General features: G+C 37.9%; 1 protein-coding gene across 3 annotated transcripts; it reads right to left on the bottom strand.

The window, feature by feature from the left end:
* Window positions 1–5,301: 5,301 nt before the first annotated feature.
* Window positions 5,302–18,966, bottom strand: LOC126853615 (uncharacterized). Of its 3 annotated transcripts, none has more exons than XM_050599463.1 (13): window positions 16,655–18,966; window positions 15,975–16,126; window positions 15,052–15,327; window positions 14,542–14,698; window positions 11,092–11,489; window positions 10,367–10,683; window positions 9,990–10,225; window positions 9,711–9,884; window positions 8,805–9,363; window positions 8,653–8,732; window positions 8,413–8,495; window positions 7,874–8,189; window positions 5,302–7,731 (listed from the first exon to the last, which is right to left on the bottom strand). In XM_050599463.1, exons 1-13 carry the CDS (start codon window positions 17,676–17,678, stop codon window positions 5,660–5,662), a joined length of 5,844 nt encoding a protein of 1,947 aa, XP_050455420.1. In that variant the 5' UTR covers window positions 17,679–18,966; the 3' UTR covers window positions 5,302–5,659. The 3 variants fall into 3 exon arrangements, with proteins under 3 accessions (XP_050455420.1, XP_050455422.1, XP_050455421.1); XM_050599465.1 differs by having other exon boundaries at window positions 7,874–8,120; XM_050599464.1 differs by having other exon boundaries at window positions 11,092–11,429.
* Window positions 18,967–19,832: the final 866 nt, after the last annotated feature.

Genomic DNA, 19,832 nt, shown 5'->3' with positions numbered 1-19,832 from the left:
AAATTATTTGAATCGTGTCGAGTTTGATGATAATTTGCCGTAAAAGTCTCATTAATCCATTAAAATTACTTTCGAAGAAAAAATAAATTAAAAATACAAAACTAGTTCTTTTTATTATGTTAACAAAAAAAAAGAATAATATATTATAAAAAAAAGAAAAAAGCAAAATTTGATTTTTTTAAATAAAAAAAAATCTTTTTTTATTAGAAAAAAACAAAAACGGTCTTTTTACATCTCTATCTGCTGCATTGACGCATAAAACATTGCGAACATTGATATTACAAGCGAGAAAGCTACTTGCAAAAACTATTTAATCAGAAAAATAGAAGGCAATAGATCGAGTCTATAACTAAAAAAATTTTTTTAAATAATCATTCTAATGCAGCGTTAATATCGCTGCATTTGAGAAATGTGCCTTTTACAAAATATAAATAATAATTCTAATAAATATCTGTAATACTGACAATGAGAGCTAAACTGATAAGAAATTGAAATCTATTCTTCTTTTTTAGAGTCAATAATTATTTCGTTAATAAATAGTAATGTGAAATGACTATCTATTGCCTCCGTTGTTTTTCTTGAAATTATTTTTGCCAACATCATTTACCACATATTTCATACTATTTTTGATATTCATACATAACTATTTGTTGTACTCATGAAAAATGAATGTATCAGAAATTGTAACAATTGCCGACATGTGATCTCGCGTATAGAATATTAGGTATATGTGTAAATAGATCTTGTAAATTTTGTATTATAGCTCATTGTAAGAGGTAGCTAATCTTAAGCGCTGTATCATATCGTCCGCTGAATTGTGTATACTATAATTTATTTTTGATACGACGAATTAGCTACGCATTCTTTGCGAGACTGAAATGCGATGTATTTTTTTTTTTTTTTACAGAATAAAATTATTTTACACTAACTTGCCACATCTCTCCACATCCGTGATTTCACACTTTTTATTAAAACATTCTATGCTTTTTCGAAACATGTTGCGACAATAAGTTCGACGAACCAATCATCCCTTTTTCTTTTTTTCAAATCTCCGATCCTTTATTATCATCGCTTTTCATCGTCGTACGCGTTTATCAAATGTCGCGATTGCCGGTCCACTTTTCGCGCAACTCCTTGAAGTAAGAATTTGCTAGTCAGAGTCGATGGATATCCATTGAAGAAGCGAAAGAGAGAAAGACGAGCAGCACCGCCATCGGTGGTCCATTCGTTATACGAAACCCGCGCGACGCGGCGGTGCCCGGTTTCATCGCAATTTGAGAAGAACCTCCAGACTTCTTTCCTTCCTCTCACTTATATATTTTTGCCCAATCCCCTTGATAAATGCTAAATAAAACATTCATTTAGCAATTATTTTAATAGTGCATTTACATAGAATTAATTCAAAAAATAAAAAAAAAATTATATATTAATAAATGAATTATGTATTAATATATTGCTAAATTTTATATATGAATGTGATCTTCCAGATGCCACAGAAGTTAGATAAATATGACATTCTTCGAGGCAATGACGAAGGAAGAAGTACGGCATCTAAATAAATACTGTCGAAGAATCATAAACCGTGTTCCAGTGATAATAGACTTATAGTAGTGCCTCCGCCCTTTCGCATTTAGCGTTGTTTGGGGATAAAACAAACTTCCACGTGCAAACCGTCAGGTTCACGAATATTCTTTTCAACCAAAACGGCGAGAAAAGTAGATCCCAAGTGCTAACTTGTATAACAACATCCTGATCTTTCTTAAAGAATTGCGTATTACGTTACCAATCGCTGTCTCACGTTGCCGGCAATAAAAATATTTTTTAATGTCTCGCGTATATATTTTTCTTGCGTGTAAATTAAGAGAATCTTAGATAATTAAATTTTATTTATATTAATTTGATATGTACATATGTCACAATTTTTTTTTTTATTTTTGAAAATGCCAAAAGATTTTAAATTAATATTATTAATATATTTGATTTTCGAAATGTAATTCGATCATTCAAACGGTCTGATGATGAAAACATTATCAATTAATATCTACAAGTAGAACTGGTTCTACTTCAACATGCGTTTTACGTGCGTGTCGCGTGGCACTTAACTTTTCTTTGCCCCCAGCACCGGGATAAGATCAAACTACCGTAAGTGGTCGTCGCAGAAGCGCCGATCTGTGAGATCCGCGCGGTTGGATCCAATCGCGAAGGTCTTCCCATGGTGGAGGAGGAATACCAAGGGATCCGAGGATCGTTGTTGGGGAGCGAGAGGCAGGCGATGGGGCCCTTTTGGACGAGAGAACGTAAATATTTCCCGAGGCGATTAATTCTGCCCGAGTCGACTAACCACCTTCGCTCTGTCAGCAGGCTTCGTTTCTGACAAAGAGGAGTCCGGCTGCGCTGCTGTGGCTACTTTCGCGATCTTGCGGGAAGGATTGCGCTGGCAGGGGTGGTGAGGAAGGGGGAGGGATAAAAGGGATAAATGCCGCCGCGTCGTTGAATCTCTGATCTTGGAGATTGCTTTATTTGAGAAACGGTCTAACGCGCGTACGCATACGCAGCCGAATATTTCGGTCCCCGATGCTATACTCGCTCGGGGATCGGCGAGGATGAAGGGGGTCGAGTAGCGTAACGCATTATAAGCATCGGGATAATGCAATCTCGCGACCGGATCGAGCGATAACTGCGATCGGCCGGTCGAAATTTGTCGGTGGTGGCCGCGCATTCAACAGCCCGCGTCTGCATCCGCAGCACCTGTACTTTCTCGTCGTCGTCGTCCTCATTCCCTTATCCCTCTCCTTCGCAGGCAAAGCCGGGAACGGACTGAATGGTAATTTATGAACGAGAGGATACGCACACCGGAATCGGAGGATCGCGACGGTAGCGGAAATACGCGTCGCGTGTCAACATTCGGACAACGCATGACAGCTTCTTAAGTCACTCCGGCATCTCATCTTCATCTTAATTGAAGACGTTTTAGAGGAAGAATGAATTTTAGGTCTTTCTTATTTTTTTCAAGAAATTGAAAAGAAATATTTCCACTTTTGGTGATTCTAACACAGAGATGTTGCGTTAAAAAATAACTTTAGTACACTAATAATATTTCCAGGATCTAATTCCGAGAATTTTAATTTAAAAGCGTAAATATTAGCAAAATGTCGAAATAAAAATCTAGACATCCATATATATTGACATTCTAAATTAACTGCATTATTTGATCTAATAATTTTCCTTATAATTTAAAAAAATTGAATATTTTTAGTGGATATATATTTTATTGGAAAAGCAACTCTCTCTCTAAACACATGGCGAAATTCGGCCACGTGGGGAAGACAAATACCGTACGCGTCTACTTATACATTCGTCGCAGCGGAATTACTCGGGGCACGGACTCCTATCATAAATCAGTCGCTCGCGCGATCAACGTGCCTTCGTTCAAATCGGTCCGATTCTGCTGTATAATGCATCCGATGAACTCGTTCGAGAGCTTCTTCTGAGGCAAAAAAATATTTTTATTTCACGAGTCGCGATAAAGTAAGAGAAAACAAATATCAGGCAAAAGTCGGTAAATGTCGTCCTCTATTATAACGCGTAACAAAAAAAATTGATTCTCAACATATCGATTTAAATATAATTCTTCATTGTTTAATCCCGGTATCGCACATATAAAAATATTTCAAAATATTATCGCATACAGTATATACAGTTCGATCCAGGTGGTCTGACGGAAGTCGATCGCGGGCATTGTCTAAGAAGAATGGAGAAGAGATCCGGAGCGATGTTTCGTATACGATGATCGCGGGATCCCACGACATTAATATCGTCTCGACGCGCCTGCATGTGCGTGCTCCCGCGAACGCTTCCGGATTATAGACGCAGGTAGACGGGACAGCTCGATCCTGGAGAAGGCAACGAGCAACACGACCGCCCATTGTGCCGCGCGTCGATGATCCTCTCGCGCGTCTCAAATCGTAAATCGGCGAAGGATCCTGTACCTGCGCGAACGTTTTTCCCCAACACGCTTGTATAGCCGTGTACTCAGTCTCGCTCTAGAAGATACAATGTGGTTTTCTTAATGTCTTCGATTATCTCCGAATGCGGAAGGGAACCATATGATGCTGTCCGATCATTTTCAAAAAAATATTTTTGCAGTGTTTTATATTTGATATTTTGCAATATTCTTTTCTCTTTAAATATTGTGTAATAAAAAAATTCACATTTCTATATAGCAAAATTATTTAATAAATTTTTATATCAAGTTCACTTTAAAAAATTTATAATTTAATTCCATATCCAAAATTAGGACGGGAAATATATTTATAATTTTACGTGAAGTATATTTTTATATATTTTATTTAAAAATATATATTCTGATATATGCTTGGAATATATTTTGTTTCCAATATTTTCATATTAAACGACACATAAAATTATAAACTGAGTTCTGTTTTTGTCACAAATTATAAAAAGTAAATAAATAAATAAATAAATCGTCTAAAATAAAATTAAAAAATATTGTTTTAGTCTTGTCTTCTAAATAAATATAGATACATATTTTTATATATTATCGCAGATATAAAACAATAAGTATTTCGTCACGACATGCGGAAGAAAATTGAGAGAACATATTACTTTTATCGAACACGCATAGAGGGAAATTAAAGTTCGACATAAACGCGAATTCGCATCCCTCGACGTCCCGAGGGATATCGTTTCGTCGGAGATCAACATCCTTCCCATGGCACTCTCGTCGTCAATCGACGTTACGCTATATACAATGCGCGCGCCGAAAGCAAGTCGCTGACGCCGGTCGAGCGTTTTGTTTGCACGATCGTTTGGAGGCCGATTGAAATCCGCTTAAATGCGATCGAGCGACGGTTTCGACGATCCTCGCTCCGTTCCACGCGGAAAGGTCCTTCGGTCGGAAACAGGGCGGAACGCACGTGGGACGGCGAAAGGGATGAGGGAGAGAGAATCGAGTCCTGGCGACTTCGGGGAGGCACGCGCTCGCGACACGCGCACGTTTTCTCCCTTCGCCACTCGAGATCGCCCCGGGGACATTAATCCCGTTTAATCAAACACCGGCCGGACCCGTAATCATCCGTCATTGTGTTTGCCATTCGTTGCGCGCGGGGACACGGTGTTTGAGTATTGTTAAAAAAAGAAAATGAAAGACAGCGACTTAGCGTAATATATCTCGAAGTCGCGTTTCTTTCAAACGTAGTTTCTGCTCGCGACTTTCTCGTGACAAATCCTCCACGAGGTTCGCATTTACATGGATTGATAAGAAATTGTAAAATTGCATGATTTTTTTTTAATTGCTTTTTATTTTAATTCCACGTGATTTTGTCATAATGAATCGTGTTATGAATATAAAAATTGTGTCTTATTATTTATTAACGAGTCTAAAAGTGTAATTTGCGAAAAATTGTTTAGTTTTAATTGCTTATACATTGATTATTAGCGTTTTTAGATTTTCGTTAATGAATATATTAACTGAAACATCGATTGACATCCGATTGATAAAAGCTTGTCTATTACTCAAGATTACCTTCTCGTTGCTGCAGGACCAAAACAAATTTAAGAAATAAATTTGAAAAATTTACAAATCCATAAATATTACATAAATAATATAATAAGATTAAAACTATGTTTATGTATTATTTTAAGAAGATTCACCTGAATGATCATCGTCCTTATCTTTATCTTTTACCGAATCCTTCTTAGATTCATGTTCGTTGCTCCGTCGATTCTCGCCACTCATGTCAATCAATAAACTCTGCCTGCACAGCGTCGAGATCGTGCTCATGCCGCCACCGTCGACGTTCCTGGCGCGAATCAGCCGTGACAATCTCAGCTTGCTGACGATCTTCGCCAGCGGCCCCGAGGAGTCGCGACGCTTCGCGATCCTCCTCGGCAAGGACTCGCATCCGCGATCGGTCGTAACTAGCTGGTCGAATGTATTGGGATCCACGTTAATCATACCGGCGCTCGCCGATTTCACCAGCGATTCCGATCGAACATCGGCATCGATCGCGAGATCTTTCTCCTGGCACTCATCGACTCTGTCCTCGCTCAAAGAGGCGACCTCGTCTTGCGCGGACGCCATTTCCGCTCGACTTCTCGCGTTTTGTATCTCTTCGGACTCCGCAGTAATCATTTTAATCTCATTCGCCTTCAATGTTTCAGGCGATATTTGAGGGGACGTCGCCGTGGGACGTCTCCAAGGATCCGCAGCTTCTGTGGACTCCATCATGGAGCGACAGAAAGGACCACCTCGATGTGACAGGAAGCTCTCCTTAGCGCGACGTATCCTGGAGGAACGCGACTCCGGACCGCTGATTATGAGAGATTCCGTCACTCGGCCCTCCCTTCTCGCCGCAGCATCCGAAAGTATTCTAAGCTTGTGCATCAAGTCGGATGATACCGCGTCGCATTTCGCGTGACTCTCATCCTGCTGCCTCGCTTCGTCCTGCCTTTGGCCGAATTCGATCTCTCCTTGCTTCCTTTCGTTTTGTTTTTGATTGAATTTTCCTTCGTCGCTTTGTTTTCCTTCAAAATTTACTCGATTACATTTGACTTTATTGCGTTCTTCATCGTTCTGCGTTTCACTGCCTCGGTCTTGCTCAATCGACGTTGTTCTTGATCGATCTGATCGTTCAGAAACTCGTGTAGAAGTCGTCCCGAACATATCCATTGGCGCGGTCACAAACTTTGTATCCGAGGGATGAATTTTTTCTTGATTTATATCAATTGATGACAGTGCCTTTTCCTCAGTTAGCCGATCGTTGATTTTTTTATTATTTAGGCTTTCTTCGTATTTTCTTGGCAAATTTTTTTGCTGTACCGTGATTACATCTTCCGTTCTGCTTCCCGAGCTTCTTCTGGACTCAGCTTCGGAGGGAATCTCGCTGTCCTTGGAGTTGGAGCGTAGAGGCCACGGTAAGGACAAAGATACGCGAAATAAAGCATCCTGTCGAGACAATTTGGGCGACGCCGACCTCGATTTGCTTTTAGATTTCGACGAACGTCGAAGCCGATCGTCGATGGAGCCGTCGCTCTCCTTTCTCGAAGATGCTCGGTCCTCCGAGCGGCGAAATGGATTGAATATCACTCGTTTGGTCTTGATAAAAACGTTCCTGGAGGAGAAACCGTCCTTCTTGATACAATCAGTCTGGTTGTCGTGAGTCGTGATCCTCGCAGACGGATCGCGATCGCTCGATTGATTCCCGATGACTTCATCCGAGCGATCCACACTTGCGAAGCGATTTCCGATTCTCTCTGTACTCTTCATTCCGTTCTCCAGACTTGTTGTGGGAACGATTATTTTGTTCAATGTCTCCTCGTTGATCAGAATTTTCTCCAAACCGCGCTCCTCGCTGTCTCTAGAGATGATCATCGGTACAGTCCGAACGATCGAATTGATCAAGAAGCTTTTCGGAGTTTCCGAAAGATTAGATCTTTCCATTGCTGTTAACTTTGATGACAAAAGACTTTCTCTTACGCAGTTATTTTTGTTGTCATAAGAGGAACCGCGTACTTCTTCCTGACAATCGATCGGTTCGTATAAGTGATTGTTCGTCGTATCGACGCACGTGTCTGTTTTAAATGTGAGAATTTCGTAGTGTCGATCGACATCGGTCTGCAGCTCGGGAGAACTGCAATTCTCGTAATGTGTTGAAGTCTCGTTTTCAATATTAAGATTGCGGCTGGATTCCGACATAGCTTTGTTATCGTCTGTTAAAAAAAATTATTATGAGATTATTATGAGATGTTTATGCAAAAAAAAAAAAATATATATATATATATATATATAAAACGAGTGTGTAAACAATAAAGACATAAATTAAGATTAAAAAAGAATTTAAAAAAATCTTACCTAAATTTGATTTCGATAATTTCGATAAAGTTTCCGTGGAATCCTGGCGATCTGATATCGGTTCTGTCAATTGATAAGTGCAAAAATCTGTGCTGAGAATTATTTTTTCTTTTTTGGTCTCTTGATTGTTCTTATCATCTTGAAGGTCCTCTGCATCGCTCGTCTGCCCATTATTCGATGACTCGTCTGCTAAATCCTCGATCTTTCCCGTTTCGTTCATCTCCTTGGTCCACGTGCGCGGCGAGTCCTGGTTGTACCGACAGGACGCTAATTTCAATTGCGCTATGATAAAACTTACTTTTCCATAAAGTTTGAGCTTCAACACAATGAAATTCGAACATCTCGCAAATTTCGATGATTGCTAAAGAGTATTTTTTTGTAAACAACTTGTTTTTTTCATTACACGTTCATGCTTTGAAAAATATTAAAACCAGATAAATGGCAACGGTGAAATCGATTACACGTTAAAGTTAAATATTTAAATTTAATTAATTAAATTATTAACAAATAAATAAATTAATTGAATTATTTAAATGTACCATTAATTCTTCCGCATTCCAGGTCGTCGATATAGTTTCCAAATTATTCGCAAAGTACGCATCAGATTCGAGGTTGTCATTTTCTGAAATAAGACAGCAAAAAATAAAGAAAAAGAAAAATATCTCACGGTTTACAAGACATTAAATAAAAAAAATTAAGAAAAAGAAGGTAACTCTGGCAATGAAATATTTAATCTCGTATTTAAAAAAAGATTAAGATATATTTGAGAAATGCCTTACCGAAAGAAGGCTCTTGCTTTTTCGTATCGTTTTTACTCTCGTAGATCGGCGTAAGGGGCAATTCGAGTGTAATCGAGTCTCTGAAAATGCATCACTGATTCTACCTGATCGTGAAAAAAGCGATAACTTTCTGGAGACATAATCCGACTTACCTATTCGCTTCATCGCACGACTCGTCCCAAGTATCTCGACTCCATCCAATCGATCGTTCGGATTTTACAGAGATTTCGCCAAAATCTTGGATCGAAGGACAACGTGTTTTCTCGGTCCATCCTGTGAATCCTTGATCCTCCTTGTTGTCCCTCTCGCACGATGGTTCCCAGCTCGATCTCTCTTCATCCAAAAATATCACTTTCTTGCGCCAGCCCTCCGATAGCGAACAGCATTCCGGACTCGGACTATTCTCACTCGAACGAGCTCCTAGACCGATCCATTTTCTGCTATTCCATGGTTTACAATTTTCATCACCTTCGGCCTCGACCAAAAACACCGGCGACGGCTCGTGGCTGGATGTGACTGTACCGAGAGGGACGGCGATGCTGGTGGTTTCGCTGGCCGCGACAGAGTACACCGGCGTCTGATGGGGTTGTACCCCGGTCAAAGGACTGGCAGTCTCTTCGATAACGTCCTCGATGTCAACGATCATCGCTTCCGGCTCGGAATCCTCAATTGCAATGTCTTCCGAGGGATCCTTGATTCCCTGTGAATTATCTGTCACAATAAATTTTTATTATTATTCATTTATTCATACAAATAATATCTTCTTTTTGAGAAAGTGTAAATAAATATAAATTAACTACAAATATTGTATGTGGTATAAATAAATTATTTAAATAAATTGTTAGTAATTAATAGAGAATTATCTGGCAATAAAGAGTAATCATAATTTTGAACATGAATAAATAGATAAAGTAAAATAAATTATGAAATCAGATCAGAAAAATAGCTAGGGATGTATAGTTATGTCTAAAAATAGAATTGCAACATATGCAACTGTTACGCTTGTTAAAATGTTAAAGGTGTTCCGAAAAAAATCATTCGTAAAATAGTATATTTACTTGAAACTGGCAAACTGTTTATTCGAGTGTCATCTTCGAGCTTGTCCGCAGAGATTAAAGACTGGAGACTCGTGGATCGACGCACTGTGAATGATTCGTCGCGAAGACTGCCTTCGAAGACGCTGCCGTCAGACTTGGATCTTTTTAGGGTCCAGTGGAATGCACGATTCTTTCCTACGATTTGTATAATAACAATATATCTTAATAAGTATTATTCTGTTCTAGAAAATATCGAGCTTCTGAAGGAATTATTTAAAAATTAAATTAAAAAAATCTTACCCGCCGTATTTGGGGATTCTGTCAACGTAGCTTCGTCCAAATTTTGCGTGAACGGCGTATAACCTGGCCCCAACAGACGAAACGTGGAGGATCTAGGTGATATCCCGCGATACTTTTCCCAATCGTATAATTTCCTTGTGAATTCTCGGGATATGCCCTCGAAACGGTAAGATCCAACGGATGTGCGAATCAACACTTCCTTGCCACAGTTTACGCCTCGAGACATAGCCATCAATCTTGAAATCAATAAAAAAAAATAAATAATTTACATTAGCACATATACATTATTTTCTCTTATTCTTTTTATATTTATTAACAAAAGTATTGCTTTAAAAAAATATTCTTAGCTATTGTTAGCACGCTTTGAATTTTTATACCTCGAGTCGCCGTCAAAGCAATCATTCAGTTGTCTCGCGTCGCTCTCACGACGTTCCTTCCCGATCCTTTGTCCAAACAGCAACAGCAACTTTTCTAAAGTGAAAAACTCCGTTTCGTCGATGGTATCGAATGCGACACGATTCGTAGGCGATTTCGGTGTCTCGCCGCTTCGACACGCGGCCTCGCTCATCCTCCTCCACGCCTCCATCCGCTTAATAAAATCCTCGCAGAGATGCTGTTTTCCATCGCTGCCGAAGCTCCCCACGCTACCGATACTCGCGCAGCTTCCGCGCGAACCGATTGAGTTCTGATTTTTCTATCATAAAAAAATGTTGAAGAAACATTCAGAGAGAAATATCGCGAATCAGAATTAAGATAGTTGTTGGAAAAATTATACACATTTTCTTCATTTGTGCTTACGTCTCTTTTTCTTGATTTTGTTTCGATTGCGATAAGAAAGATTCTTTAATCATTTAAATTTTTAGTTACAAAGATCCTCGATGGATCTATCAAATAATTAAAGAACAATTATAATTATGACAAAATAATTAACATTTTTATATTTAAATAATAAGTCGTTTTATATATATATATATATATATATATATATATATATATTTCAATTTTTTATGGACAGTATTATTTTTTTTTCCAGCAGCTTTCTCTTTCATTAGATCTCAAGAAGACTTATAATTTCACGCGATTGTTCGCACGATCAACATACATTATAAAATCTGAGTTCGGGTTTGGATGAAGAGGAACGCCAGAGTTGCCAGTCAGTCAACCGTCGACGACTGACACGCTGCTGCTCGATGGCCGCACCGGATCGTCGACTCTTCTTCATCCGCTTCCAATCCTGTAGCTTCTTCCGGAATTCGGGCGCCAGACGTTCCTCGTTCAACGGCAGACCATCATGAGCGTTTCGCGCGCTCTTCAGGCACTCCCACTCGACCAGCTTCCGGTGGAACTCGGCCCCGAACTTCTCCCGCAATGCCTGATAATCTCTGCGCGCTTCCCGCTCCCGACAGTGATTATTGTTGTTGTTGTAGTTGCTGCTGATACCTGTAACGGTTTTACCGAGATCCTCGACGCTTTCGCTACAGCTGCGAGCTCGGCGCGTATCTGCGTTTATAATGAAGACATTTAATGCGGCGAGGAGAAGCATGAAATAATGAGCATGCAAAAGAGATAAAGGAATTTTTGATAAATTCTTGTGAATGTGTTAGTTGCGTTTTTCAAATTTTGAAGTTTAAAAATAAAGAGAAGCGTATGCCCGATAAGCTCATGAATTATGAATTAACAAAAATCTCTATATCTTCGAGAGTCTTGTCATTTTTGCACTAAATAACACTAGAATATTATGAAGCATGCGCTACACGTGTGTTATTTATTTCCTTACGCTATATATATTTTTTAATAAACTGCGATTAAAAAAATTTAAATATTTAAAAAAAGAAATGTCTTCTAAATGTGATAATTTGATATAAAATAATAATGTTAATTAAATTAATTTATACAAATAATTTGATTTTTTGACCAAACTAAGATAAATTATATTTTTTAAATGAATATTAGATTATCAAAATTAATTTGAAACGTAAGAAAGCACAAACACACACACAATATTCAGTCTAAATTATAAAACATTGAGTATTTCGAGATAATAACATTTGTCACAAGATATTTGGTTACTGTTTTTTTTTATATTATTGTTATTGTTAAGACACATATCGTCTTGTTGTTATTCAAGGAAGGAAAAGATAGTAGTGTGAGATGCTTCGTATATTGCAAAATTCCTTTTCGAAACATGATTGATGATTTTTTGAATCATCTTTCATTAAATGACATCTGATTGTATAACGATGATAGGCGCATATTTCTCGCAATTTATTTATTTATTATTTCAAATATTACTATAATATTGTAATAATAATATTATAATGAATAATGTGTAAATGAGTTCGAGTTATTCTGACAATGAGATTCTAACATGCTCTTAGATAAGAATTGGCGCAAATATTATTCGCGTCGATCCCATCAGTCGATTTTGAGCTCAAAATTCAAAATGCGATTTTTCGACGTGTCTTTTGTTTGTTGATTCTCTTTATAACGTCCTAATAAAGAACATGTGACACACATGTAAGTTTCATTCGGCATGTTGCCGCAAAATTTTCAAGTAGGGCGTCAAATTCTAAACAACATCGCGAAAAATTCATTCTCCGCTTATCGCTTCAGTAAAAAAATATTAAAAGATGACAAGTTTAATAATCAATCAGAGAGTGAAACACATCTAACCCTCATACAATATCAGAAGAAGCTTAAACAATGTCCTAAGCCATCGTTTGCACAATTATGCTGTAAAAAGTTATTCTCCAAGAATGAATTTAAGAAAGTAAACTGCGAATTATTTACTTTATATTTCTTTTTGCTAACCTTTTTTAAATTTTTTAGTAAAATTATGTAGATAAATTAAATGTTTTATTTATATCATATCTAGGCACAAAACCCTCAATGATTTATATCTGATTACTTGTTGGAAAAAATTAATTAATATTTTAAATTAGCAAAATTTAAGAAATATGGAGATAATGGTAGATATTTAATTGAGTATTAAAATTATAATTTATTAAAGTAAAATCTTTCTTTTAAAAATCAACTCAAAATATATAATACACGATAATTATTTTTATCATTTTAATGTAACTTCATAACGAGTATAAATATAATAATAAATTTTAGTGTGACGAAACAACAGCCAGCGAAGATTATTTGAATGCGCGACGATCTTTAAACTCTCGTATCGAAAGTTTAGTGAAATTCATGGACGATCAATCGCGATCAATCACGAGCGCTGTGAAGAGTGGTTTGGAGAGCAGCAAAGCCGCTCGTGCGACTCAAATGGAAAAATTTTTCAAGGCAACTTCGGACAAACTCGACGAACTGACCAGATTGGACGTATCGTTTGGCAGCTGGATGCGAAGGGAGGCGTTGCTGCTCAACGACGAGATAATGCGATCTTTCGATGCTCTTGAACGAGCGATCGCTCCAAATGCGAAACGCATAATGTACATGCTGAAGGATTTGCGGCACGACGTGTCTCGATCCGCCGAATGTGCACGGAGAAATCTCGCCACGTGCCGCAAGCACAATATTCCTTCCAATCTCTCGAAATGCGCGAACGAAAAATTGGACTACTCGATAAAGAAACTCGATGAAATGAACGAGGAAGTGCGTTGCAAGCTCGAAGAGATTATGAAATTTCGCGATACAGTCATGAAGGCACACGAGATGACGGCGCAGGAAGTGACAGAAGTGAATCGTAAGAAAGCTGCCAAATTGGTAAAATACCTCGAAAGATGCATTGCTCAGGCGAAGAAATCGAAGAAAAAGTGAGAACAGTGTGAAAATCATAAATGAATTATTAAAGAAATTAGAGAAATATAGAAAATTGAAAATTATAAGAGAAAAACTGACAAACAATTTTAAGATTTAATTTAAAAGTTGTCAGTCTTATTGGTCCATCTGTTTACTTCTATTTTAAAAATAGATGTGCGAAAAAATTATTTTATTCATCTTTGTATATGTGTGTGTATGTATGCTTTAGAAATGTGTATATAATATTTTATTTAAAATATTCTATAAAGATTTATGTAATCAAGATTTTATTATGATAAAAGAGTTTGTTATAATGTAATAAATCTATTAAAATCGATCCTGAATTCGTATATATATATATATATATATATATATATATATATATATATATAAAGATGCAAAACTTTTATTGCTTCTTAATAAAATGTTTAAACAAAATAGAGAGAATATTATATAATAATATTCATATTTTTCTGCGATTGATATAATAAGCTTTTTTTGTGCTAGGAGATCTTGATTATTATAATGTTTTCTTTTATTAGTATAAAGTTTACATATATATATATATATATATATATATATATATATATATAAAGAAAATTTAAAAACCCTTCCCCTCTTTCTTCACAATTATTATAATAATAAATAATTATTAAATTAAATGCATGTAACATATGTCAAAAGAGAAAAATATTTTCATGACATGAAAGAGAAAATGAAATATATCATAACGCGTTAAATTTATATATATATATACGTTGGGGGCGATATTTTAGGAAGCTTTACATTAAACTCTCACCATCGTTCGTGAATGATTGCGTGGCGATCATTCTGACCGGGCTCGGTGGAACGCTGAAGGTGGCATTTGTCAGAAAAGCACGTCTGACCTTGTTCCATTTCGAATCTTGTCGCTGTATCTTTGGCACTTGCGTTACCGCTTCCTCGATCGTCGAATGCTGGAAGCAAACATTACTGTATGCGCGAGGCGAAGTCAGTGTTCGATGTAATCATTTGGCAAGTGAAAAGGCAGAATCTTTGCGGAATTTAGAATGCCCTGTCTTATTTACAGCGCATTCTTCGTAGATAAAATACAGCGAGTCTCATTCAAATTCCTCTGTGACGTATCTTGAAAGACGTTAAGGACAAAGAAGCTTCACTTTAATTGCTAATGAATATTAGTGTAAAATTAGCTTGCCCCAAGCGCGACGATCGGATATCTATATTTAAGGATGACAGCAACAGTATTAAAAACGCATTGTCGTTCGATAGAATGGAACATTAGAGACACGCCAAGTACTATTTATCCAACCTGTCGTTTAAATTCCCTCGGACTCGATGTGTCCTGGCGCATCTTGGGACGTTGCGGCGAGCTTCCGCCGGAATCCTGCGTGCTCGAGGGAAGAGGAGATATGGATTCCGGGGAGGATAAGCTTCTGATTTCTTCCTCGTTTGACGGTATCGTAATCGTCAGAATCGGCGTCGGTCGCTTCGGTGATACTTCTGGATCCCTTCCGCCTCCGCTTGCACCGTGCATCGTCGCGTCCGCATCCGATATAATGCGAATCAGCGGTTTACTACGATTTACCTATCGTTAAGAATAAGCAAGAGGATTAATTTTTTGTAATAATAAACAAAATTTAAAAAACCCTTCCCCTCTTTCCTCACAATTATTATAATAATAAATAATTATTGAATTAAATAATTATTAAGTTAAATTTTTAAAGCGCACGTTCTGTCAACTATGTACAGAGAACGATGTCTTTGTTCTCGTTTAAAGAGACTGAAATAATTAATAACAAGAAGACACCTCTGGGCGTTACGAATACAATTTTAACGACGCAGCCAAAGGACTGTCCCAAATAAAAGACTCGAGTTTCAGAATGGGACAACGTCCGTTAATGGACACGCTCGCGATGCGTTGATCAAAGAAATTCAGCGGGCGCGGTCGTGCGCGGCACGCACGCGGCGTTGCCGCGGATATTTTTAAGTCGGCACTTGTGTATATGTGTGTTGCGAGAAAGGAATTTCGCGGAGGGTTCTTATCGATGCTGCTCTTATAACGCGAACGGTCGCTAGACGCAATGAAGCAAAGTCGATCGAAAATGTAGAATAAAGTTCCCACATTTTTCGGAAAAAAAAAATATGTTTTTCAATCTCACATACACGCATCATATGTCTAAATCATACATTCTCTTGCTCTTTTTTTCCTCTTTGATATAAAACAGATGTTACCTCACTCGGAGATTCTACGGAACCGATACTCTCTGTTATGAGAGTATCGCGATCAAGTGATCGAGCCGGACGATCTAGATCGTCCTTCTTTCTGTCATCTTTCACGAGTGGCAATTGTCGGTCCGGGTAATTTACAATATTTTTGCGCGAATCTAGAAGAATATAATAATAATAATAATCGAAGTATAAACTCTATTATAGACATAAGAGTAATTATGATATTTTATATAAAAAAGATATAGAGTATATTGTATTATTGCTAATAAACTATATTAAATTTTAATTAAGTTATAATTAAATTTTAAACAAATTCATATTTATCAAAATTAAAAGAATTTTTTTTTTTTGATATTAAAAATATCTTGCTAATTCTTTGATAACCAAAAATGTTTTAAACAAACATTTATTAATAACCGTAATCAGAAAAATTAAGAATTATTAATAAATTAAGAATTTTTAATAAAAAATTATTCATTTAATTTGCAGTTATTTTGAATGCTCAATATTAAATAACTGTAATTAATTCTGTCTTGAAATTTTGATTTTGAGACAAATTGTCATCAAAATTAATAAATATATATATAATGCAATAAATAAATTTTAATGTAATAAATAAATAATTAATAGATATATAATGTAATATAAAAAGACACATTAAAAAACTAAAGATATATTTTCACCATCAAATACTTCCTCGTTGGATGACGATGCAGGTGATACTCTGCCGATCGGCGTGGACGGGCTGGAGACTTCGCTGGTACAGGACGACAGCGTCGGTCCGGTGCTCCAATTTCCGGCGGTGATCGCGTCCGGGATCCTCAGATACCTCGTCGTTGGCGTGGACGACGCTGTCACCGACGTGCACGATTCCGCGATATCCGCGAGATCGTTGGTGCACGCGCGCTCCCATTTGAAGGCCGCCTTTACTCTGGTCCATTTGCTTACTTTAGGGCCGCCGTTACGACTCGCGTTTCTCGCAAATGAGCCTCGTTTATCCCCCGCCTCGGCCGCTCGCTCGACCAGGTTCGAGGTGAGATTCGGCTCGGCCAGCGCGAGCGATCGGCTTCGCTGTCTCGACGACGAGGGCGATCGCACGCTCAAACGTTCACCCCTTCTCGGCGTCGACGCGGCGTCCCGACAATTCGACAGCATCGCGTCTAACAGCGACTCCGCGAAACCGGTGTCCTCGTCGGCGAAATCGCGGAGCAGCTCCTCCTCATCGTTCGTCAACGCAATCTCCAGCCGCCGATCGGCGTTTCTCTGCACCTTGGCGCGCTCCAGTCCTCGCACGCGCCGGAAGAACTTGGAGCTGCGATCGCGCAATTCCAGGATCTGCTCCGTCAGCGCGCACAACCGGTCCAGATGCTCGAACGCCTCCTCGGGGCCCGCGTCGCCCCCCATCGCCGAGGTCGTCGAATTCGGTGTGGTATCGTAATCGAACGAGTGGCCCTCGAACGGCGACGCGCCCAGCTCGCTGAGATAAGTCGCGAGATCCTCTTCCTCTTCCTCGGGACCGCGAGACGTCACTCCCGCGGGATCCCGCGCGATCGGCAAACACTGTGGATCCGGAGGCGGGGTCGGAAGTCGAGTATCCTCGGGCTTGTCCTTGACCTTGACAGCTCCTCTTTGATCTCGCGGACGGCTCGGTCTGTCGAGTTTTCTCTCGACTTCGGGCACGGATTCCTCGGAATTGTCCTCCGCCATTGGATATTCTGGATGAAGAGATGCGAGGTCTAGATCAGATTGCACGGAACGTAACGATTAATATTCTGTCAACGGATGACAATTGGAAATTTAATGACGTTGTCACATCTTGTCGCGTGCACGTTATAATGCGGCGGTATTCCTAAAAAAATTTATATAATTTGTGACTTGCACAGTTTTTATATTTTCCTAAGCTTTCCTATTTCTACTTTTTTCATTTTCTTAAAACAAGGTAAAAAGGAAATCGTATATAGAATTTTGATATTGTCTATCTTGATAATAAGAGTTTCTTCACATCATTCGTATTGAACGTTTTTAAATAAAAAAAAAAAATTTACACTGCATATTCTTCTTATGCCACTAGTGTTGGTTTCATTTACTCTAATTTACTCGAAGAGATCTGGATCTCTTTGTTCGACAATAATTGCCCCTTGTCTGATTTGTTTGTAGACGCTTCGATAGATGCAAATGCAATCTACAAATTGATGGCGCAAGCAAAGTGTTGCTTCATTTCATAAACATTCGATCGTATAAATATTATGAAAAGAAAATGCGCGTTTCAAATACGTTTCTCGGCACTTTAGCTTCTTGCCGCAAGAGCCAGAAAAGAGCGTACAAAGGAATTTTAATCTCTCGTTTCATTTATTTGCGAGACCATAAAAATTTCCACCATGATTGCATTTTTACACTTTTATTAGTTTTTATACACTTTTTTTTACGATTGCTTCATTACTTATTCATTTATGTGATTTATTTTCAGATCAATGTCGAATAAGATTAACTATTCGACTATTTTATTAATTCGTCTGTTTATAAAAATCAGAACTTTCTTCGCTTTAACAGAGCATAATTTCTTTGTTACGATCCACTCAATTTTTTTTCGTCTCACTTTATTCAGATATGAGAGAAAAAATGATGTTTATTGTTTCCACTCCCAACTTTCACTAAATAAGAATTTATTCAGCCACAGAGTATATTTTTTTCCAAGCTTGAATCTAATACTTCGACGTCCATTCACGGACATCAACGTTACTCGAAAAGATTCTTTCTCTTGTCACAGAGCGCTTCTCCAAGTCGTTCACAATTATATTCACGAAAACGATTTTAATTTATTTTTATATCCGATTGTCGCTTTTGAAATAAAACGCAGTGAAATTTTTATTCTCGATCGGGGTTTATTCTCAAGAGATTTGGTTTCGAACGAAGCGAGACGTGAATCCGCTTGTGTGACCTCGCGAGGTCGCTTCTTCTCGACGAAAGCGAGAAAAGCTGGTCGGACGCCGCGCGTTTCAAGACTTCGGCGATAGTGCGCGATTATTTTCGGTGACGAGCATTCGCCGTTAGTATCCACGACGAATACACAACGGCGGTATGTAGGCGCGTGTATAGGTGTATGTGTGCGTGCATACATATACGCGCGAGATGCAGAGGCGCGTCGCGACGCCGTCGAGGCGAGAGTCGGGCATGCGCGACGGCCGTTCGCTCGTCCACGTCGAGCTTTCTTCCTGTTCCCGTCTCGAAAATAGATGGAAAGACGGCGGGAAGACGCGTCCGCTCGGCCCCTTATTTATAAGCGTCGCGGAATGACGCTACCGATCATAAAGCTCTACTTTCACCATTATGACATTTTTTGATGCTGAAATATACATAGTTGGAAAATTTGGCTTAAATTTAATATATATACATATATATATATCTTGTCCCAAACGATCCACATAAATTTTTGTATTAATTTTACATAATATGGATATGTTAAATGATGATATTAGTACTATATTAATATTTCCATAGAAAATGAATTTAAATTTCATAATAATTTTAAAGAAATTTTATATAAAATCAACATATTTTAATAATAAAATTACTTTAGAAAGAAAATTATTGACAGTCTGTAGTCACTCTCACTTCCATTATAAAATAAAATCAACATTTTTTTCTATAAATTTTAACACAGAAATCCTGTCACTAATAATACGGAATATATCTATTGTATAAAATTATAAATATGCGCACATTGTGTTGCTTGTATATTTTTTTCTATTGTTTTAAAAATTTAATATTTGAGTACAGTTGACACAACAGTAATGTGTTAAATTAACATATAAATGTGTTGAATATTTAATGTAAAAATTTTAACCAGCATATTTTCTAACA

Source organism: Cataglyphis hispanica, chromosome 12, assembly GCF_021464435.1.
Source record: "Cataglyphis hispanica isolate Lineage 1 chromosome 12, ULB_Chis1_1.0, whole genome shotgun sequence".
Taxonomy (NCBI): domain Eukaryota; kingdom Metazoa; phylum Arthropoda; class Insecta; order Hymenoptera; family Formicidae; genus Cataglyphis; species Cataglyphis hispanica.
Note: the sequence above shows the minus strand (reverse complement) of the source record. Positions and strands in the feature narration are given on the sequence as shown.